The sequence below is a fragment of the Aulonocara stuartgranti genome (genome assembly GCF_965226115.1).
Source record: "Aulonocara stuartgranti genome assembly, chromosome: 2".
In the NCBI taxonomy this organism is placed as follows: domain Eukaryota; kingdom Metazoa; phylum Chordata; class Actinopteri; order Cichliformes; family Cichlidae; genus Aulonocara; species Aulonocara stuartgranti.
In genome coordinates this window covers 30,176,742-30,201,311 of record NC_138940.1, presented here as the reverse complement: position 1 = coordinate 30,201,311, position 24,570 = coordinate 30,176,742, and the positions used below count along the sequence as shown (strand labels likewise).

General features: G+C 42.1%; 1 protein-coding gene and 1 long non-coding RNA gene across 2 annotated transcripts; both read right to left on the bottom strand.

Moving 5' to 3' along the window:
- Positions 1–463: 463 nt before the first annotated feature.
- On the bottom strand, positions 464–4,433 carry LOC309691236. The gene is made up of 3 exons (XR_014271915.1): positions 4,400–4,433; positions 1,763–1,828; positions 464–808 (listed from the first exon to the last, which is right to left on the bottom strand). It is a non-coding gene; the product is annotated as an uncharacterized lncRNA (long non-coding RNA).
- A 6,731-nt stretch (positions 4,434–11,164) lies between these two features.
- Positions 11,165–19,070, bottom strand: LOC309715760 (uncharacterized protein; the record flags this gene model as incomplete). Its single annotated transcript, XM_082549138.1, has 8 exons — positions 11,165–12,374; positions 13,714–13,785; positions 16,893–17,110; positions 17,206–17,374; positions 17,674–18,094; positions 18,206–18,296; positions 18,389–18,524; positions 19,040–19,070. 8 exons carry the CDS (start codon positions 19,068–19,070, stop codon positions 11,257–11,259), a joined length of 2,256 nt encoding a protein of 751 aa, XP_082405264.1. The 3' UTR covers positions 11,165–11,256.
- Between the last annotated feature and the right edge of the window lie 5,500 nt (positions 19,071–24,570).

Sequence of the window (24,570 nt, the reverse complement as noted above, 5' to 3'; positions counted from 1 at the left end):
TTAACCTCCTAGGTCCTGGCGTCCAAATATGTGGACATCACATTTTGGGTTATTTAGACCAAAATACTCAATTTTGCTCTACAAGGGCCTGATATCCACTTACGAGGACATTATACTGCTACTGTTCTATCAAAATTTTAAATGGATATCCTCATATGTGGCTCTCATTTTTCTTAGAAACAAAAATCTGGCAAGTCTTTGTTTTTACATTCATCAGGTCCCAATCAGCCCAAATATCAAAGAGAAAATAAAAATGCATGCCATGGAAGAGTTCAGGTCATAGGAGGTTAAGAAAGAAAGTAACAATTGCAGGAACATAGCATAGTTTTTTATAATTTATAATTTATACTTATACTTAGAGTGTGGCTAATTTCCTATCTGGCTATTGAACATCTACAGGTATGTAACAATTTAATAAAAAAAATCTGATGGTACTGATGTCAGTGAAAGACCAAGGGGATAGGCATCTCCATCTGATCAATGCGATGTGGAGACAAGGTAGGTGATTAACACTAACAGTTAAAGAAAAGACTTTTCAACTGTTAATGACTTTTTGTGTTACTACAGGAACTTACAGTGGCTGGCACATCATTGCTCTGAGACTGAGACTCCTGAAGAACTGGAGTCTTACTAATTCCATCTTGCTCCAGTAACTCCAGTGCATTGTTTACTGTATCCAATATTTCAAAACGCCATCTTCCTCTCACATGCAAGACATACACTGGGACCCTGGGATCCGAAGTATTCTCCTCTTTTTTCATTGTCTTGCTCTTGTGAAGAAGCCACCTGGTTTAGGGCATGTGGTGCTCTGTTGTAAAACATTACATGCAAAAATGAACAGTCAGATTAAATGTGGTTCATGTAATGTAGTTCTGTATTGAAAGATCAAGGGATTGGGATGAAAAAATGAAAGCATCAATCATTTGTATTGTATAACTGGAAGATTTAGGGAATATGATGAATAAAATGAAAGAGTTATTCATTTGGATTGATGGAATTCTGATTGAACCAGCATTCAAATAAACCCCTCTTCTCCATCTTCTCCAACTTCTGCTAAAAGGTAACAACAAGGACTCCTAATTCAAGCCTGTTTCCACCGCCACTCCTCCAAAGTTGGCTGTTGTGCTCAATGATTGTTCAGGCATTTAGACAAATGAATTCTGCTGTCTTTTATAGGATGATGGATCTTGGAAAATAGGAATAGCCATTAGGAATTTTATGTGTAACTAATACAATAAGATTTGCACAGCTACCATTAGGAATCTTTTAATTTGAAATTATACCTTGTAAATGAAATCAATAAACTTTGATTCTGTGCTATTAAATAAAGTGCTGTACAAATGTCCACATAAACAAAGGTGTTATCTATTACTATTATTATTATTAGCAGTAATAATAAAATATAATATTAATCAGGATCAGAGAATTTTACTACTGACTGAACCACCTATAAAAATGAATCCAATTGAGCCCCGTGTTGAAATTATTTTTAAAAACACATAAAATATAATCAAATACATAAAATATAAACAAATACATTAAATTAAGTTCAGATGTTTGGTGCACATAGAGTGGCATGTTTCTTAGTCATACCGGGTACATAAGCACAATGTTCAAAGCATTAGTCATTTATATTATAATACTGGAGTGTCTAGGGACAAAGATGAAAATTATGGAAGTTTAGCTATTTTTATTACATAATTGGGAGGACGAGGGATTGGGGTGATAAAAAATGAAAAAATAGGGATTTGTATAGACTTACCTTAAAACAAATCATTGCCAGTTTGCTGTACTCTCATCACACTCTGACATCATTGCTCCTCCCACCCTAGTTAATGACGAGACAGGTCTTTCAGCCAATCAGACGATCTAGTTTGCAATCATTGTCTAGGGTAACAGTTCTTGGAATGTATTATTAAATTAAATAATAACAACAGAATCCAGTCTTTAAGGCTGGACCCAAACTATGCTGCAGGTCCCAAAGTCAAACGATTACTGTGGAATCACAAAAATTGTCTAAATTCTTTAATCTTTAATAAAATGATCAGCGTTGCTGCTCTACCAGGTGTAATAATTACGTTTAACATCCAGGCATCCATCTTTTTTTCCACTCGATAAAAGTTAACATGACAGTTCCCGGTGGTAAGGAACAAATGCAATCGCATGGCAGGATGCTGTAAATGGACCAAACTTCAGTCAGGAGAACAACTGAGAAAATCCATCCACAATATGAGGTTAGTCATTAATTAAGAACTTAATTTATCTCAAGGAAAATTCGTTTGTCAGACACATGCTCAATCATCAACCACTTAGATGTCTTTTTCTGTCTTCCATGATTGCTGTTAGGGGTGGATTTTGATTATCGATTTATCGATTAAAATAGATTCTAGCTTAGATAATGTTGTATTGATTTATTAAAATCCTGAATCGATTTTGAATCTAATTCACAGCTAAAACAGTGACTTAGAGCAGGTACGTGGATTCTGCACACATGCACCCGACAGATCAGAATCAGTGAGATGTCGCCTTTCTCACCTGACAACACGGACGCGCTCGGGGCTGAAAGCCGACAGTTCACTGATTCTGATGTTTCAGTGGGTCAGCGCTTTATGTTTACGCCCTTTTTGCGATAGATTCTGAAGCTGCAGGTTGTATCTCTCTAAACAATATTGACTGAACCAGCAGCAAAAGAAGATCCAAAATAAGCTTCACATTTCCCTTCACATAAACATCATCATAAATTTCATCTTACTTTTGGTGCTTTGCTTTCACCACAATAAAAATCACACTTCATGCAGAGCTATCTCTCTCTCTCTCTCTCTCTCTCTGTGTGTACTTCAAAAACAGTTTCTTGTCTAGAAATCTCAGTTTTCTGCATTATTTACTTGCTTATTACGCACAAGTCTACCATTGTTTACAACGCTGTCAGACGCTGGTTTTTTTTCGCTTTTACTTACTTCCGAAAAGAGAGCCTAATTTTTGCTGTTCAATCAGCTACTGAACAAATGTAAACTTTTTAAAAATTGTGCAAAATTGCATAATGCTTGGTTTTGTCTCTAATAACACCTCAGTAACTTTGCTCTATTTCACTTCAGCAGCATCATGTTTATATGTTGATTAATTGTTTTCTTTCGTTTTTGATCTACTGCAGAATATTTTTAAGGTCATCTGCTATAAAATCCCAGGCCAGGAAAATGATCGTGATCAGAATTTTAATATTTCTGACTGTCTGAGGCAAAAAATTTAACTGAATCGAATCAATCGATTTGGGACATTGTGAATCGGAATCGAATTGATTCTAGAAATCCGTGATGATACCCAGCCCTAGTTTTTGTCCCACTTATCAGCTTTATCCCCTAGTCAAGTCCATGTCTGTTATGTTTCCTTTTTTGCTTTGAAAGTCTGTGTCCTATGTCAATGTATCAAGTTTTGCTTCCCCGTTTATTAGGATCAGCTATGCCTCCCTCCCGTTTGCCATCCCTCGGACTGCACATTCTCCACAACATTCGCCTTCACCCCCTTCACTGCTCACCTGCTCTGCTTGGTGGAGGATGTGCAGCCCGGCCCGGCCTGAAGCTCTGTTAGCTGCCTGGCCAGCAGTTTGGTCATCAACTCTGCCACCAGCTCCATTTTCACCTCAACAATTACTTCAGTCATTAGCTCAGTCTCCTGTTCAGTCACCCTCAGTTCAGTCACGCTCAGCTCAGTCGCCCTTAATTCAGTCTCCTGTATTGCCGCTATCCAAATTTCCTGTATTGCCACTATCCAAGTCTCCTGTGTTGCCGCTAGCTCAGCCATTAGCAGGGCCTGCACCTCAGCCATTAGTTCAACTTCCTGTTCAGTCCATCGCTCAGTCGCCCCTAGCTCAGTTATGTGCTCAGTCGCCTTTAGCTCAGCCATCAGTCCACTCATTGGTTCAGCCATCATCTTCAACTACTCATCTTAAGCAGGGAACACACTTCATAGAAACATTTAATGGTTCTCAAAAGCTGGCCATGTGAGAGACAGTAACTCCCTCAAGGGCCTCCCAGAGGCTGAGTGCCAGCCACCAGCCGACTCAAGACCCCTGGAGGTTAAGACACCAGCGCCAACTACTTCACCTTCCGCCTCCGTCCTCTGCTGGGTTTGTTGGTGAACATTTTCAGCTTCCTGAGGACTGCATCCCGCTGTCGCTACCTGAGCCAAACCAATTTGCTGCTCAACTCCAGCCAGTGTAAGGAATACCAGAGGTCTCTGAGCCTACTGGTTCTGTTTTGTGCTTGGCAGAGGTCCCTGCACCAGCTGGTTCTGCTCTGTATCTGCCAGAGGTCCCTGCATCAGCTGGTTTTGCTCTGTATCTGTCAGAGGTCCCTGCAACTGCTGGTTCCTCTCTTTGTCTGCCTGAGGTCCCTGTACTTACTGGGTCTGTGTCTGTCTCCGCTGGAGGGTCGGAGAGTCCCATCCAGTCATCTGCCTCCACTGGAGAGTCCGAGGGATCACCTCAGCTGTCTTCTGCATCCGCTGGAAGGTCCCAGGAACCTTCTGTACAGCCGGCCTCCGGACCAGCTTTTCACACAGTGGGCCTCCGGAGCTGAACCTTTTTGGACTATTGTGCTCATGGCCTACGGGTCAACCCTTGAACCATCAGTGAACTGTTCTGTGAGCTCCTGCGTTTCTCGTGGACTTTCTGTTTTCACCTTTTGGGTCCTCAGTTATTCCTCTACACAGCTCACTCCGCTAGCCGTGAGAAGTTGTTGAAATACAGCAGGAGAAAAATAATCACATAGAGTGCAATGATCACAAAAAACAGCAATGAGGATTATCTACATGAACAATTTGTCCAAACATCCACGTCTGCACCTGAAAGTTATCAGTTTCTACGAATAAAATGTAAACATGATTGGATTTATTATAATGTATAAAATATCAGTGTATTATGAAGAGAAACTGCTCTTACCTACAATGTTCTTATACAGGATGTTCAGCTTGTTGGCTCTGGAGTTGACCAAAGGGTGCTTCATTGTGAGCTTTCTAGGGAGCTTGGAAGGAAAAATGCCTGGATTTCCTTATGTTGCTTGCCGATGTTTCACCTCTCTACCAAGAAGCTTCTTCAGTTCTAAGGTCAAACGTATTGCTTATTGCACTGTAGAGGCTGGTGAGAGACAGTATTTCGTTTCAGGCTGGGTAACTATGGAGTGCCAGGACTGCCATAATGAATTAATTAAATACTCCATTAAATAATTAATTAAATGTGTCAATAATTAATTAGAATTGGAATTAATTAATTAAATAAATAGTTATGACACATGTAATTAATTAATTATTGACACATTTAATTAATTCTTTATTTATTTCACATTTTAATTAATTATTGACACATTTAATTAATTGTTGACACATTTAATTAATTATTTAATGATACATTTATTTATTTCATTTTGGCAGTCCTGGCGCCTGGCTCTCATCATGAAATAATTTTATCTGTCAGCCTCACCCATCAAACTCAGGGGGCGGGGTTAACGCTGATCGAGTCAAAACCATTGCTTTGGCCTGGTGGCCATTGTTTCTAGCACACAACAACCGGCATGTGGAAGCTAACAGAACTGAACTTTGAAAAACCCTGTTCGTGTGTCACCAAATACCGTTTTAATATTTTTTTAGCCGAGAATGTAGTGGTTTAATCTTCATGTGTCTGGTCGGTTTGTCAAGATACAGCCTCTTTGCAAAAGTGCTTCGATGATTTCGGAGATGTCTGCCCAGTCTCACGGCAAAGCATGGGATAGACCCGCTCGGCTCGCAAGCAATCCCACCGACAAAGCGCAGGCCCCGGTACACAGCTGTAATAACCCCCGCTGACTTCTTTTACTGAGGTTATATTTATCGGTGTTTTATTTCCTGATGTTCTTATGTGTCCTACGTGTTTCAGTCGCCAATTCTGAATTATAACTAACATTAAAAACATGTTTAAGGAGGAGAGAGAGCAAATAAATCTGTTTAACATCTGATCTTTGGGTTTTTGTTCAGCAATCAGCGTGACCTGTGTATAAACGCATAAAAGAGATAACGTTGGTGTTTCCGTCATGTAGTAACTGCTGGCTTTAACTGTACAAAGGTTGTTCGACACTATGAAACACATACAGACTTCATGATGTTCGGCTAATATTTTTATTGTGAATATTAATCATGAGGGTAAACGGCCCTGTACACCACGGAGCGAGGTCAGCATATCCACGATATCCTCAGCTCCATGAGTTAACACAAAGTTTCTCAGCTGACTATCTAACTTCCAACTATTCCAGAGACGTGAAAATATACAACATAAAGAAAAGTGTAAGAGACTCAGCAGCAGATTAGAATAACAGTTATACATTTAATAAATCACCAAATGAATCCAAGAAACAAGCAAACCTGTTCGGACAGTTTGAGTTTGTGTTCCCTCAGCTGCAGACTCGCTGCTGTTTAAATGTTTGAAAAGGAAGATTAGATATAAAGCAAACGTCAAACATAGACTCAGTCTGCCTTCACATTTGATATGAGGCCAGCACGTATAGTGGCTGTGTCCTGTTTTAAGATCATACATGTAAAATTGTTGTCTGACCTGCGTCGATCCAGCCGCTCAGAGTCCGTGGTTACCATGGTTACTGCATAAGCAGCTATAATGTTAACAGCTGGCACTGAGGAAACCTACCGGCAGCATGGGTGTTTATGTTTTTCATTGCAAAAGAACCGTCTGAATGGTTAACTGAAGTTAACTTGGATAAATTATAGTTAAGGAGTATCACAGATAATGCCTACGTGAGCTGTGTGACTGTTCACCACTACACTGAAATCAGTAGGCTATTACTGAAATACACGTGCTATATCATAAACTATAATATAAATAGGGAGGTCCTATTAACATGTTTAGTTTTAAAGGACACCTTCCTGCCTTTAGTCTCATTCATGAGCAGTATTAGTTTTCTTCTAACATCCAGAAGTCTGCACGATGTGTTTCATAGTTTGTAATAAGCCTTTGACAGGTAAACATAACATGACCGAAAAAGCAACAAAAAAAAAAGAGAGAGAGAGAGTGTTGACATAAGAAGAGAAAATGCTCTCAATTATGGAGACAGGCAAATGGTTCATTTATGTTTGATGTGTGTTTATTCCTCCCTAAATATCGTCGGTGAAGTTTGCCATGCACGTCAGATTTTCCTGCGTGTCCTGGGTCTGCCCCGGGGCCTCCTCCCGGTGGGACATGCCTGGAACACCTCACCCAGGAGGCGCCCAGGGGGCATCCTTGTCAGATGCCCGAACCACCTCAGCTGGCTCCTTTCGATGTGGAGCAGCAGCTGCTCTACTCTGAGCCCCTCCCGGATGGCCGAACTTCTCACCCTATCTCTAAGGGAGAGGCCAGCCACCCTTCGGAGGAAGCTCATTTCTGCCGCTTGTATCCGCGATCTCGTTCTTTCGGTCACTACCCACAGCTCGTGGCCATAGGTGAGGGTAGGGACGTAGATCGACCGGTAAATTGAGAGCTTCGCTTTTACACTCAGCTCCCTCTTCACCACGACGGACCGGTGCAACGTCCGCATTACTGCAGCTGCAGCCCCAATCCGTCTGTCGATCTCCGGTTCCCTTCTCCCATCACTCGCGAACAAGACCCCGAGATACTTGAACTCCTCCACTTGGGGCAGGAACTCATCCCCGACCCGGAGTGGGCACTCCACCCTTTTCCGGCTGAGAACCATGGCCTCGGATTTGGAGGTGCTGATCCTCATTCCCGCTGCTTCACACTCGGCTGCGAACCGTTCCAGTGCGAGCTGGAGGCCTTCACCCGATGAAGCCAACAGAACCACATCATCTGCAAAAATCAGAGATGAGATTCTGAGGCCACCAAAGCGAAAGCCCTCCGCCACTTGGCTGCGCCTAGAAATCCTGTCCATAAAAATTATGAACAGAACCGGAGACAAAGGGCAGCCCTGGCGAAGCCCATCACCCACCGGGAACGAGTCCGACTTATTGCCGGCAATGCGAACCAAGCTCTTGCAACGGTTGTATAGGGATCGAATGGCCCGTAGCAATGGGCCAGACACCCCATATTCCCGCAACACCTCCCACAGGACACCCCGAGGGACACGGTCGAATGCCTTCTCCAAGTCCACAAAACACATGTAGACTGGTTGGGCAAACTCCCATGCACCCTCAAGTATCCTGGAGAGGATAAAGAGCTGGTCCAGTGTTCCGCGACCAGGACGAAAACCGCATTGTTCCTCCTGTATCCGAGGTTCGACTAACGGACGAACTCTCCTTTCCAGCACCCTGGCATAGACTTTCCCAGGGAGGCTGAGGAGTGTGATCCCCCTGTAGTTGGAACACACCCTCCGGTCCCCTTTCTTAAAGATGGGGACCACCACCCCGGTCTGCCAGTCCACAGGTACTGCCCCTGATCTCCACGCAACATTGCAGAGGCGTGTCAACCAGGACAGCCCTACAACGTCCAGAGCCTTCAGGAACTCGGGGCGGACCTCATCAACACCAGGGGCTCTGCCACCAAGGAGTTGTTTAACTGCCTCAGTGACCTCGCCCCCGGAAATTGGCGGGTCATTCCCCTCATCCCCAGACTCTGCTTCCTCCTCGGAAGACGTGTCAGTGGGATTAAGGAGGTCCTCGAAGTATTCCTTCCACCGCCTGACAATTTTCTCAGTCGACGTCAGCAGCGCTCCGCCAGCACTATACACAGTGCAGGTAGAGCACCGCTTTCCCCTCCTGAGACGTCTGACGGTTTGCCAGAATCTCTTCGAGGCAGTCCGAAAGTCTTTTTCCATGGCCTCTCCGAACTCCTCCCACACCCGAGTTTTTGCTTCAGCCACTGCCCGAGCCGCATTCCGCTTGGCCTGTCGATACCTGTCGGCTGCCTCCGGAGTCCCACAGGCTAACCAAGCCCGATAGGACTCCTTCTTCAGACTGGTGGCTCCCTTCACCTCTGGTGTCCACCATTTGGTTCGCGGATTACCACCACGGCAGGCACCCACCACCTTGCGGCCGCAGCTCAATGCAGCAGCTTCGGCAATGGAGACGCTGAACATGGTCCATTCGGACTCAATGTCCCCAGTCTCCCTCGGAATGCTGTTGAAGCTCTGCCGGAGGTGTGCGTTGAAGATCTCGCGGACTGGGGCCTCTGCTAGACGTTCCCAGCACACCCTCACTACGCGTTTAGGTGCACCAGGTCTGTCCAGCGTCCTCCCCCGCCACCTGATCCAACTCACCACTAGGTGGTGATCAGTTGACAGCTCAGCCCCTCTCTTTACCCGAGTGTCCAGAACATATGGTCGCAGGTCTGCTGATACGATTACAAAATCGATCATCGACCTACGGCCTAGAGCGTCCTGGTGCCACGTGCACTTATGGACACTCTTATGTTCGAACAGGGTGTTCGTTATGGCCAAACTGTGGTTAGCACAGAAGTCCAATAACAGAGCACCGCTCGGGTTCAGATCAGGGAGGCCGTTCCTCCCAATCACGCCCCTCCAGGTCTCGCTGTCGTTACCCACGTGAGCATTGAAGTCTCCCAGCAGGACAACAGAGTCTCCAGGTGGAGCACCCTCCAGCACCCCCCCCCCCAGGGACTCTAAGAAGGCTGGGTACTCTGAACTGCCACTCGGCGCATAAGCGCAGATGACAGTCAGGACCCGTTCCCCGACCCTAAGGCGCAGGGAACAAACCCTCTCGTCCACTGGGAAAAACCCCAACGTACCGGCAGCAAGCCGAGGGGATATTAGGATACCCACCCCAGCCCGCCGCCTCTCACCAGGGGCAACTCCAGACTGAGACAGAGTCCAGCCCCTCTCCAGGAGACTGGTTCCAGAGCCCAAGCCATGTGTAGAGGTGAGCCCGACTATATCTAGCCGGTACCTCTCAACCTCACGCACTAACTCAGGCTCCTTTCCCACCAGAGAGGTGACATTCCATGTCCCTATTGCCAGTCTTGGCAGCCGGGGGTCAGTCCGCCAGGGCCTCCGCTCCTGGCCGCCACCCGACACACAATGCACCCGACCCCTATGGCGCCTCCTGCGGGTGGTGGGCCTGCGGGAGGATGGGCCCATGTCTCCTCTTCGGGCTGTGCCCGGCCGGGCCCCATAATAATTAATTATTGCCACATTTAATTAATTCATTATGGCAGTCCTGGCACTCCATAGGGTAACACCATACGAAATGACAATAAACTTCTTGAGTCTTGAAATGGTGGAGAATCCCAGATTTAAGCCCTAAAGGAGTGACCCCAAGGGGGTCTACGATGACCTAAACTAGGATGACCTGAATTACTGAGAACCTTCACAGATTTATTTTGAACAACACTTCACATTTGCATTTCCACTAATTGGAGCACAAATAATTTTTAATATCTACAGCATCAGTTAAAACCAATAAATCTGAGAAGTCAAACGCATAAAGAATAAACAGTAAAACACACCTGCTATGATTGATGTTTTTATTCTGGTTTTTTTTTTTTTTCTTTTTTTTTTTGGGGGGGGGGGGGGGGGGGGAGATCGATTTCCAAAGACACACTGCATACAGAGAAAAGTAAAAAAAAATCCCTTAATATCTTTGAATAATTGATTAAGATTTATTTTCTATGGGTTGCATTAGGAAATGGGATGGGAAAAAAAATGAAACATTAGACATTTCTTTGCCAAAATTGGATTGAAAAAAACTGAATAATTAGTTATTTAGATAGAAGAAATTGTAATTGGGCTTACCATTAAACACATCACAATGTTGTTATTTGGAATCAGGTATAATTTGTGAGGACTTTTATTTGTGTTAATTCAGCTAATGTTATTAATAACATCTGCATAGCATGCCTGTATAAAATATGAGTTATTTGGAATTACAGCTTGGAAATGAAATCCATGACTAATGATTGTAGAACAAAGACACGTCATTTTCAAATTGAACAGAAAATTTTTTATTGATTTTATTTTTCTCCATTTGGCATTTGTTATAAACAACATATGCATATCAATATTTGTCTTTTTTTAAACAACTATTATTTTAGAAGTAAAAAAATAAAAACAATACTTAAACTTAACTAAAAAACTTGCATGATCAAAGTGAGTAAAATGTAAAGAAAAAAAAAACCCAGAGCAACTGTGTAAAATCAGTAACAAAAAAACTCACATGATCACAATGGTCTTGAAAATTTAGTATAATTAAAAATTGCAACCAAAGAACTCTGAGATCAACAGGATCTAACATTCACATTCTCTCTCTGGACATGACCTTGTCCTTGTGTTGTCATTGTGTTTTCATTCCTTCCTCTGTTGTATCTCCTGATCTCAAATCGTTTTTTTCTTTAACTGTGGTCTCCATCTGTGGTCCCTGTTCCTTTATCTCTGTGTCCTCTGTGCTGAGTGCTTTGTCTTTTTCTGTAGTCTCTGTCTGTGTTCTCATTCCTTCCTCTGTTGTTCCTTCTGATCTCAAATTATGTTTTTCTTCAGCTGTGGTCTCCATCTGTGGTCTCTGTTCCTTTATGTCTGTGTCCTCTGTGCTCAGTGCTTTGTCTTTTTCTGTAGTCTCTGTCTGTGGTCTCATTCCTTCCTCTGTTGTTCCTTCTGATCTCAAATTATGTTTTTCTTCAGCTGTGGTCTCCATCTGTGGTCTCTGTTCCTTTATGTCTGTGTCCTCTGTGCTCAGTGCTTTGTCTTTGTCTGTAGTCTCTGTCTGTGGTCTCATTCCTTCCTCTGTTGTTCCTTCTGATCTCAAATAATTTTTTTCTTCAGCTGTGGTCTCCATCTGTGGTCCCTGTTCCTTTATGTCTTTGTCCTCTGTGCTGAGTGCTATGTCTTTTTCTGTAGTCTCTGTATGTTGCCCATTTTTATCTTCAGCTATGTCAATTGTGCTCAATCCTTTGTTCTTTTCCTTATTTTTTCTTGTAATATCTCTGACTCTTTGTATGACTTTTTGTCTTTTGCTGGTATCTTTAGGTGCCTCTTTAGTCTTGTGACTTCTGAGCATCTTTGGACTTAACAGCTGTTTTGCAGTCAGGCTCTTTGGTCTTTTTCTTTCTTGCTTGTTGCCCTTTTGCCTTGTTTCTCTGCTTTCATCACACTTCGCCAAAGAGCTTTTCTTCATTAGAGACCTTTTCCTCTTTTTTGGGTGTGCCACTGGAGACTCATAGCTAGTCCCAGGGCCATCTTCTTTTACTCTAACTGTGTCTTTGTTTTCAGTTGTTCCTTCTTCCCTCAAATCGTTTTTTTCTTTAACCCTGGTCTCCATCTGTGGTCCCTGTTCCTTTATGTCTTTGTCCTCTGTGCTGAGTGCTTTGTCTTTATCTGTAGTTACTGTGTGTTGCCCATTGTCATTTGTCCTCAATCCTTTCTCTTTTTCTGTAGTCTCTCTCTGTGTTGTCATTCCTATTGAGTAACATAGAGGTTGCACAGTAAGACACAAGGGATAGGGAAGCATATCCATTATATTCAGTGTTGGGGAGTAACGGAATACATGTACCGCCGTTACGTATTTAGAATACAAAATATGAGTAACTGTATTCCGTTACAGTTACAGTTTAAAAAGGTGGTATTCAGAATACAGTTACTTTGTTGAAATAAATGGATTACACTGCGGTACTTTCCTGTTTCATTTTGTCGCGGGTCAGGACTGTTTGGGTTTTGTTTGACAGCTACGTTCTGTTGTTCCAGGCGGCAGCGTTACGGTTGCCATGGTTACAGGGCGACGCTCTCTCTCTCTCTGCGCGACTGTGTGTTTCCTGGGTGAGAGAGCGCCTTTTCGTTGTTGTTGTTGTGCTAAGCTAACAGGCAGAATGCTACAAGCATAGCTCTAAAGAATGTAGCATCATGGGCAGTGTAGTCAGTGTTGCAGGGAGAATGGACTGCCATACACGTTATGGGTCTGTGAGCGCGAGGAGGGAGAAAAAGGGGAGTGGAAAGGTACGAGTTGTCGTCGAGGAAAACGGGAGCTGGAAGCATGTAAATATAATAATAACCACTTCAGCCAAGAAGAGTGCCTGACGAGCCCAGTTGTAAGTAAGCTATTAAGACTCGACTGTACACCGTGTTTGTGTTTTCCTCCGAAAACAATAAGTTCCGTTGGAGCAGCCTTTCAACGCCTCTCTCTGTCTCTCGCAAAAAAAGTGACCCACACAACAAAGTAAAGCTATTTTTCGGCTACGAGCCGACAGGGACCCCGCCGTATTAGTCAGAGGTCCCTTTACTACGGTTCGGAGCCGCGGACCTTCAGTAATAGTAATAAATCACACAGCAATAGTACATTCACGTAGTTGTAAAAAGCATGATAATATATTAAGTAATCCAAAGTATTCAGAATACGTTACTGTCATTGAGTAACGTAACGGAATACGTTACAGAATACATTTTGGGGCATGTATTCTGTATTCTGTAACAGAATACATTTTAAAAGTAACCTTCCCAACACTGATTATATTGCTATATACTCCCCCTAATACAATCCTATATAAACATCACAAATGCTACTGTTTGTATATGTATTATATATTTGAAGAAAAATCAAAAGTTCAACAAGTGATTATAAATGAGCAGTCTGTTATAATTGAAAGCAAAAAGTTCTGTCATATATTTCTGTAAATCTGAGATTCTGAACTATATATACATACAGATTACAGCTGGTAAGTAAATATTATATAATTTCTCATTAACAGAGATATTATTGGGGTTATTAGAGTTGTCCTTATGGAGAAATGAACTACACACTTACCAAGTGCTTCAGGGATGTGTGTGGTGGCCATCTGGAGAAAATCAGTGATGTGGACAGGATCTACAAGCATTTCTAAAAGACACAGAATGTTTTTATGTTCCTGCAGCTCCAGTCATGCTCATTCATGCTGCACGCAATGATGTAAATATAAAACAGGTTGTATTTCAGACCTAATACAGATTTTTATGATATATTGAATTGAAATTGCTAATTCAAGCAACCAATGATTTATGAAGAAACATCCTGAAAAACAACAGGGGTGCACAAAAACAACAGGTTGTAGTTTAGACCTAATTTTTTTCAAAAAATTATTTTGTAAGGAAGAAGAACTGGCGACCAGAGCTCACAGTATATGAAAATGAATTGGATTGCCATTTTGAACTTAAATCTTACTTTCAATCCAGAATACTAACCCTTTCAATTTATTTATCCTACTTCCTAAACTTTCCAAGTTTACCAAGCTTAGTACTGAATATAACACATTCATGTGAAAAATTAATTCTTCGATCTTAAATATGATCAACCTATCTCTAATAATCGGCTATGTACCACAGGCCTTCAAGCTGGCTGTAGTTAAACCTTTACTCAAAAAGCCATCTCTAGACCCAGCAGTCTTATCTAATTATAGGCCAATCTCCAACCTTCCTTTCATATCAAAAATCCTTGAAAGAGTAGTTGTCAAACAGCTAACAGATCATCTGCAGAGGAATGGTTTATTTGAAGAGTTTCAGTCAGGTTTCAGAGCTCATCACAGCACAGAAACAGCTTTAGTGAAGGTTACAAATGATCTTCTTATGGCCTCTGACAGTGGACTCATCTCTGTGCTTGTCCTGCTAGACCTTAGTGCAGCATTCGATACTGTTGACCATAATATCCTATTAGAGCAATTAGAACATGCTGTAGGTATTACAGGTACTGTGCTGCAGTGGTTTGTATCATATCTATCTAATAGACTCCAATTTGTGCATGTAAATGGAGAGTCCTCTTCACACACTGAGGTTAATTATGGAGTTCCACAGGGTTCAGTGCTAGGACCAATTCTGTTTACATTATACATGCTTCCCTTAGGCAGTATCATTAGAAGACATAGCATACATTTTCACTGCTATGCTGATGGCACCCAGCTCTATCTGTCCATGAAGCCAGATGACACACACCAATTAGTTAAACTGCAGGAATGTCTTAAAGACATAAAGACCTGGATGGCCGCTAACTTTCTGCTTCTTAATTCAGATCAAACTGAGGTTATTGTACTCGGCCCTGAAAATCTTAGAAATATGGTATCTAACCAGATTCTTACTCTGGATGGCATTACCTTGGCCTCCAGTAACGCTGTGAGGAACCTTGGAGTCATTTTTGACCAGGACATGTCCTTCAACGCACATATTAAACAAATATATAAGACTGCTTTCTTCCATTTTCGCAACATCTCTAAAATTAGAAATATCCTGTCTCAGAGTGACGCTGAAAAACTAGTTCATGCATTTATTACTTCCAGGCTGGACGACTGTAATTCATTATTATCAGGATGTCCAAAAAACTCGCTGAAAAGCCTTCAGCTAATCCAAAATGCTGCAGCAAGAGTCCTGACAGGGACTAGAATGAGAGAGCATATTTCTCCTGTTTTGGCTTCCCTTCATTGGCTTCCTGTTAAATCCAGAATTGAATTCAAAATCCTGCTCCTCACATACAAGGTCTTAAATAATCAGGCCCCATCTTATCTTAATGACCTTGTAGTACCATATCACCCTATTTGAGCGCTTCGCTCTCGCTCTGCAGGCCTACTTGTTGTTCCTAGAGTATTTAAAAGTAGAATGGGAGGCAGAGCCTTCAGTTTTCAGGCCCCTCTTCTGTGGAACCAGCTTCCAGTTTGGATTCGGGAGACAGACACTATCTCTACTTTTAAGATTAGGCTTAAAACTTTCCTTTTTGCTAAAGCATATAGTTAGGGCTGGACCAGGTGACCCTGAATCCTCCCTTAGTTATGCTGCAATAGATGTAGGGTGCCGGGGGATTCCCATGATGCATTGAGTTTTTCCTTTCCAGTCACCTTTCTCACTCACTATGTGTTAACAGACCTCTCTGCATTGAATCAGATCTGTTATTAACCTCTGTCTCTCTTCCACAGCATGTCTTTATCCTGTCTTCCTTCTCTCACCCCATCCGGTCGCAGCAGATGGCCGCCCCTCCCTGAGCCTGGTTCTGCCGGAGGTTTCTTCCTGTTAAAAGGGAGTTTTTCCTTCCCACTGTCGCCAAAGTGCTTGATCATAGGGGGTCATATGATTGTTGGGTTTTTCTCTGTATCTATGAAGCGCCTTAAGCGCCAACTTTTGTTGTGATTTGGCGCTATATAAATAATTGAATTGAATTGAATTGAAAAAAGGAAATATCAATATCCTAAATTTTGATAGTCTCATTTCCTTGACCATTTTTGTCTTTGTGTTTTTTGACAGTATAGTTCATTTTATCAGTAGGTATCTTTAATTTGATTACTATTTTGCTTATTGTTTAGATATTTTATGTTGTTTCTTTCTGCATTTGTATGTTTAGTTATGTGTTGCCACTGGTTAGTTACTGGTCACGTTTCCTGTTTTTGGTGCCAATTTTATGTTGTTTAGTTTAACATTTACCCCCTGATTAATTTTGTTTTCTACATCTGTGGTAGATTCTCTCTGCTTTATTTTTGTCCTCCTGAACTTTGTATACGAATTAGTATCCATGGTGTGCCTCTGTTTCCTTGTGGTGACATACTGTTTTCCCATGTAGAAAGTAGATAAAAAGAAAGTAAACAGAAACTAGAAAATGAAGCCTAACAGCTCTGCATTTCCTAGTTTCTGTTTACTTTCTGTTTTGTACATTGTATACAGTGGTACTTCTGAAATATCATTGTGTTTGTCCGCTATATGATATGTTGAACTGAAATTGCTAATCCAAGCAACCAATGATTAATAAAGAAAAACCATGAAAGTTATCAGGGTTCCACAAACTTTTGCATGCCACTGTGTAAATACAGCACAGAAAATATATACTTGTATACAATTTATACTTTAGATTATAACATTTTGAGTCCTCCTTCCTCACTACATCACAGTAATGACATTGTGACATTTATAAATAATGTATTTGTTACACATGCTAGGTAACGACAGTGATGAATAAGTAGTAAAGTTGGATCTTACGTGATTTTTTGATCCGGATGGCTTGCCTGTGGGTGTGCAACTCCCTTCTGCTCTTCTTCATTTCCAACTGAAGTGCAAATAAAGTCCCCTTTAAAGCCTTACGGGAGGCTCTGACCTCTGGCAGTTGTGCATCAATTAGAAATTTCAAGAACGCCCTCACATTTCCAATCCGAATCCTTTTGGTTGTCACGGCATGTTTATTCAGATAAGTTGTCCATCTAAAAAAGGCCCACAAACAAACACAAATCAGTAATCACTTTAGTATTATTGAGATTACTGGACTAATATATCACAGATATTTGTAAAAATGTACTCAGTCAGTCTTTCTCTGTTGTCCATAAATGCAAACGTCATTGCAGGGACTTGATTGTGAGACATGAAATATGCCCAGGCACGGACATATTGGACCCGTTGTTTGGCGTTGTCGACATCCTTTTTACTTGTTCCACAAATGTGCTGAAACCAAGCATTCAGGACTTTCTCTGTTTAAAATAAAGTGTAGTAACAACATAGCAATTAGGAGTGTCATGACAAATTGATGAAGTACAGAAAAGATTCTTCTAATTGAATTGGTTGACAATGATATTTGGAAGATATTGCTAATTAGCAGGATTTAACTTCCTTGATAGAATTCAATTAAATTCCATTCAAGTCACAACAACATTTGCCTCAAGGCACTTTATACTTTAAGATAGAGCCTACAATAATAAATAGAACAACCAGTTATCCAAATTCACATTACACTACACAACAAAAAACACTTTTGTTAAATAATTCATACCAAATTTAGGAAGCCGGGCTGTTGGGTCAGGTTTATGTCTTTCAAATTTCTGGCGCTTTGGGGGGTTGAGGGGTTTGAGGCCAGGTTTATCCTTAGAGGATTTCAGTCTTTTCAGTTTACTTTTCAGTTGTTGTAGTTTCAAATGCAGTTCTTTGCAATTTTTGCAAGTCTGATGTTGGACTTGAGCATCATCTGACTGATTGACAGGGGAATGGACTGAGCTGTCTTCTCTAATCTCTGCAGATTCTTCACTGGTGTCACTGCTATCACTTTGCTCCTCTTGATCACTGCTTTCAGTCAGCTGCTCTATGTCCAGTGAGGTCACCATTGGAGGCTGTGGATTTGAACGTCTGAGAGCTTTGAGGGCTTTCAGATTAGCCAATCGTTTCGCTGTCCTCATTACTTTCTTCTGATCTGATTTCTGAAAGGGTATAAACAATAGAACAGCAATGTTTGAGAAAGTTAGTGAAACATGTCACATAAGAATGCATTCTAATTTAACAACAAAATGTAAGCTATACAAAACACTAACCTCAATCTCACAGTGGACATTTTCCAAGTGCTTGTCCAGTCTTATACGGTTTTTAACTTTACATACTGGACAGTCCAGCCTGCCCCTGTAACTGCATATCACATCCAGTTTGACAAATGTAACTACAACTACCACTTTAAATTGTTGCAATGTTTTTTCATATACTGTATGACAGTGACTTACACTGTAGAGCAGTAATTTAGCAGTAAATGTAATTCTTCTTTGTTTACAACATGGTGGTATTTTTTTAAATGCTGCCCAACTGCAACATATGGAATCAAGCATATTGGGCATTCTGTCATCTGACGTGGCATTTTTCCTGTAGAGAAGAATACACATCAGAACAGGTGAATAATTTTTTGCCAACAAGTCTTCAAATTGAGGAGCATATGTCCCAATACTTGAAAAATAAGAAGAGAAATATAAGAAAACCTTGATATATATATAAAAAGCCTACCACTTTGAATTGGAATCAGGACTTTGGTGGCATTTTAATGGCAGTTTGAAGGAAGAACTCCTTTTTAACATGGACGGTTATTTAAGATTTGGAAGCATCGCAAATTTGTGTTGTTAAAGAATTTCAAGGGTCAATGTCTCTATGCGCTGATTTCTGTATGTGTACTTATTTACTGTAGGGCTATGTTCCTTTTTGATTTGACACATAATCTGTCTAGCAGGCAGATGAAGCCTAAAAACATTTTTCACTCGAAATGATACGCAGATAGTACGATTAAACTAAATTCAATGGGCGCTCACAGACAATTACATAGGTCTTAATGTGTGGTGCTACAAGGTATAAAAGTATGAACAAAATAAAAACATTTTGTTACTCACTTGTTTCTTGACTGTGACAATATGTCACCATTCACGTAGGAATTAAGAAAGGAAACCTAAAAAAAATGAAAAAACGAAATAAGAATAATGGGAAACAGGGAAATTAAAATCTTTTAAACATTAGTGATTTATATTTAATAGTTGGAATTTTACTATTTAAATGTTACAAAAGAGATTAGGGATTGGGATCTTACAGTTGGAAGGATTTAGTGAATTTTATCCCAACTTACCTCTATGTAATTCCACAATCTTCAACTGAAACACTAACAGCTCTGCATATAACCTACGGGGATCTTAGCATTCAGATCTTCCAACCCATCATGCCCTCTGCTTTTATCATGTGATCTCTTACCAATAGTGTATATCTGAACTTGGAATGGAGGATTACTCGTTTGGAACTTTAAATGTAACTTAACTAACATAATTTGCATATCTTCCTTTGGAGATGTTGTTAGTGCGAAGTATCACTCATTTGAATTTATTACTTATGTTATAAAACAAGTTTAAATTTTGAACCTAGAATGTCTTTTTAGCATAAATCACATTTGAAATTGGCAAAAAAACAAAAAACAAAAACAAAACACAATTCCCCTCTCGCCCATAAGGGCGTTTGGTCTTACTTATAATATAAGTATTATATTATAAAATGGGGTTTAAACTTGAACCTAGAATTCCTTTTTAGCATATATTGCATTTGTAATTTGGCAAAAAAAAACACCCAAAAAACAACAATTCCCCTCTCACTCAGGGCGCTCTGTCCATCAAGCTCAGGTCTGCTACAAGAAGCCTGGGAGCTTGAGGGCCCTGTGCAGTATTCAATTCATTTTAGGTCAATTTTATTTATGTCGTGCCAAATCACGACAACGGTCACCTCAAGGTGCTTTATATTGTAAGATAGACCCTACAATAATACATACAAAAGATGATTGAGATACAAAAGTATCTTAGTGTCACAGGCTGGGTCTCTGACCCAGCGCTCTGAGTTCATGTTTGTATTTGTCTCATTTTGTTATGTGATTAGTTTTGTGTCATTTCGTCTCTGTCTTTAGTTTGGGCAGCTTTTGTTTATTGTTCCTCTGGTTTTCTATGTTTTGGGTTCTTGTATTTATTCATTATGTATTAGGTCTGTTAGTTTGTGCTGTCATGTCTAGTTTTAGTGTTTCCTGTTTTATTCTGACAGTGTCATGTGTTCTTTGTTTATTGTATTTAGCTTTCCTCTCCTGGTCCTGTCATTAGGTTTATGTTAGTCAGCTGTTCCCCTCATGTGTCTCTACTTCCCCTGATCACCTCTTGTATGTATTTAAGCCCTTTGTTTTCTTCATGCCATTGTCGGTTCGTCTGTTTACCTCAGCCATAGTTCTAGTTTTCGTCTGTTAATTCCACGTTAGTCTTAGTCTGTTTATCTCACCAGAGTTACAGTTATAGTCTTAGTCTTTGCCTGTTATTTTCCACCTCAGTTATAGTTATAGTTTTTGGTCTTAGTACCTTTAGTGTTTTGTTTCTTAGTGTTTTGCCAGTTTGTTTTGGTTTCCTGGTTTAACCCTGCCGTCATTTAAATAAAGCCTCACCTTTCTGTTAAACCTTACTACTCCTCATCGTCATCTGCTTTTGGGTCCTGTTTCCACACACACCGGCGCACCCCGCCGTGACACTTAGTTCTTCCTAGGACTGTGCCCTCTGTATTTCTCAAGCTTCTTGTGTTCCTTCTTCCTGATGTTGCTGTCATTCGGAAATGCTACGTCTAACACTACAGCCATCTTCTTCTGTGATTTCCACAGAAGAAAGAAAACAGTAGAAGTCCAGTTGGTTATCCATCAACATTTTTTCTGTCTGCATCTAGAAGTCCCACAAGATTTTAGTTCGGTCATTCTCGATGACCCTAGTGGGCGTCTCCCATTTTGACTTCCAGGCCATATTGGCACAGATGTTCCTGTGTACTATTCCAGCCACTTGGTTATGATGTTTCATGTATGCTCTACTTGCTAGCATCTTGCACCCTGCTGTTATGTGCTGGATTGTCTCAGGGGCATCTTTACACACACTTCACATGGGGTTTTGCCTGGTGTGATAGACACCCAGCCTCTATGGACCCTGTTCTCAGAGCTTGTGCCTGTGCTGCCATGATTAGGGTTTTGTTAGCAGCTGGATAGCGTATGTATGTATATGATTAATTTGTAGTTGACAATACTTTGGGTGTCAGTAGGACTACCAAGACTCTGTATAAGTAAGCATATCATTTTATCTACTTTATTTAGACTTACCCACAACACTGGTCGTAATTGTTGTATTGTTCATAATGTTTGCACTCCGTGCTGATTGTCCCTTGGTTGAGAGCATGCCTGGATCTAAACCTAGTCAAGCTGGTCATGTCAGTACAGACCACAAGTGTCATGGAGGAGTTTGCTGATATGTTCAAGGGCATATTCCCAGGAGAATGCGACTTACACATTGACCCAGACGCCATGCCCGTCGTGTGTCTCAATCCAGAGAAATGTGTCATAGGTGCCACAGAAGTGAGTTACTTTGGACACAAACTCACCCAGGAGGGCATCCAGCCAGACCCAAAGAAACTACAGGCCATCAAAGACATGCCGCCTCCTGAGAATAAGAATGAGCTAGAGACAATGCTTGGAATACTCTCTTTGCAAGCTCCTTTGACTTGGAATGGTGAACTACCTGTCCAGATTCGCACTGCGACTATCAGAAGTGAACGCACCGCTGCGTCAGCTGCTCAAGCAAGACTTGGAGTTTGTCTGGGATCAGAATCACGACAGAGTCTTCCAGCAAATGAAGCATCTCATAACCAGAGAACCAGGCCCCATACTGGCATACTATGACACGACCAAGGAGCTACACCTACAGGTAGATGCATCCAAGTATGGTTTGGGAGCTGTGTTGATGCAGGACGGACACCCAACCGCATATGCTTCAAAGACACTGACCCCAACAGTGGTTAACTATGCACAGATCGAAAAAGAAGCGTTTTCACACCTACATATATGGCAGAAGAGTCATCGTCGAGTCGGACCACAAGCCGTTGGAGCACATACTGAAGAAGCCAATCTCTGTAGCCCCTGCTCGTCTGCAGCGCATGCTATTACAGCTGCAGAGATATGACATATAGATTGTGCACCGGCCCGGAAAAGACATACCCGTGGCCGACACACTATCCAGGAAACCATTGCTCGACCAAGACAGCACGCTAAGCGAAGGCATGGAGGACCAGGTCCACTCAGTGATAAACAGCCTCCCAGTAAGTGACAAAAAGCTTTCAGAACTACAGGCTGCAACAGGACGCGACCCGCAGCTCACCCTGCTGAAGCAAACCGTGCATGATGACTGGCCTGAGGACAGGAAAAAATGCCCTAAAACCCTTTTGGACTTCTGGAATTTCAGAGATTAAATCTCGCACTTCCATGGCATCATCTTCAAAGGTGACAAAATCATAATGCTAACAGCCCTAAGAAACAATATGCTGGAGAGAATCCACACTGGGCACATGGGGATTGAGAGGAGTAAGCAGAGAGCAAGGGATGCCCTCTTCTGGCCAGGCATGGGCAAGGACATCTTTGCCACGGTGGAAAACTGTTTCATATGTCAGGAGAGGTGCGCAGCGAACCCCAAAGAACCCCTCATTCCACACCAGATTCCTGAGAGACGATGGCAGGCCGTGGCCTCGGATCTCTTCACATGGCGTGGACTACTTAGTAGTTGTGGACTATTACAGCCACTACTTTGAGGTTGAAAGGCTATTCTCTACCACTGCAGGGTCCGTCATCAAAAAACTCAAGGCCATATTCGCCAGACACGGTATACCAGAGAAGCTTATCTCAGATAACGGCCCACAGTACAGTTCTCGAGAGTTCAAGGATTTTGCAGTTACATGGGACTTTGTCCACACGACCTCAAGCCCCTTGTACCCACAAAGCAACGGCCTTGCCGAAAGAACAGTCAAGTCGGCCAAATCAGTTCGGGATAAAGCTCATACTCAGGGAGTAGATCCCTACTTGACTCTATTGGAGCAAAGGAACACGCCAGTTGACAGCTTCAGATCACCTGCGCAGCTCCTCACGAGTCGACGTCTACGCTCAGTGCTTCCCATCACCGGATACCAGCTGGTACCTCGCATCATAAGCCAGACGGTTGTGCAAAAAACACAGATGGAAAGACAAGAGCATCAGAGGCATTACTACAATCGCTGCGCCACACCACTACTGCAGCAGGGGGACCACATCCGCTTTCAGCTTGAGTCCGGACGCTAGAAACCGGCTGTCATCATCCGACCTGCAGAAACTGCCCGCTCTTTTGTGATCCACACTGGCGACAGACTATACAGCATAACCAACGGCACCTGAGAGGTGCTAAGGTGTCACCGGCACCTTCAGCACCAGGACCCGATCTGGTAACCCAGCCTGATAGTGCAGCTCAACAACAAGCAGAGCCCCTGTCACCATCTAGAGACACTGAAACACCAACCATGGACACTAGCTCTGTACTGACCACCAGATCAGGACGAGTGGTCAAACCAAGGGTCATCTTTGACTTGTGATTGTAAAGGGTGTAGGCGGATCGCTGTCCTAAGAAAAACAAAAGGGATAAACATGTCGAATGTCGATGTACTAATGAGTGCATATCCTGTGTTGCATTGTTGTTGTTGTTCTCATGACGCAGTAATTTTACACATGACAGTGTTGAAAAACTGTTGCTTATCGTCATGTTCAGGATGCTCTATTTTGAAATGCACACCAGCTGCATAACTGGCAGACATTTAAAAAAAAGGGAGATGTTGTATTGTTCATAATGTTTGCACTCTGTGCTGATTGCCCCTTGTGGTTCGCCGTAGTGGCAGCGGGGCGCGTCGGATTATGTAAGTGGGGGTGTGTTATGTTGGACTGAACGAGCGGCAATAAAGAAAATGGTGGCTCACGAAGCAGATTAAGAATGCGTTATTCGTAAGTTTGAGAACGGAATATTACAATAATCTTCATAAATCGGCTACGGCCTTGTAAGGCCACCCTTGGTTCTGGATAATTGATTACCTGATAGGACGACCACAACAAAGCCATCTTCCACACAAGGTGTCTGACAAAATGATGGGCAACACAGGGGCATCACAAGGGACCATCTGCTCCCCTTTCCTCTTCACTCTCTACACCTCAAACTTCAGCCACTGCACAGAGACCTGCCATCTTCAGAAGTTTTCTCATGATTCTGCAGTTTTTGAATGCATCATTGAGGGTGATGAGATGGAGTGCTGGGTGCCGGTGCACTCTTTTGTCACATTGAACTGCAGATGATTCTGCTGTTCAGTGTAAGAAAGACCAAATAATTGACTGAAGACCAGGAAACTTGTGATTCCTGTTTCTATCCAAGGGGTTGAGCACTGTAAATATAAATACACATTGAAAAAAAATGGATTGGGTAGAAAACACTACTGCACTCTAGAGGGCCCAAGTAACTTTTTTGAGGTGGCTGAGGATTTTCTATGAGTTTGTTGTGGCCAGTGCCATCCTCTTTGCTGTTGCATGCTG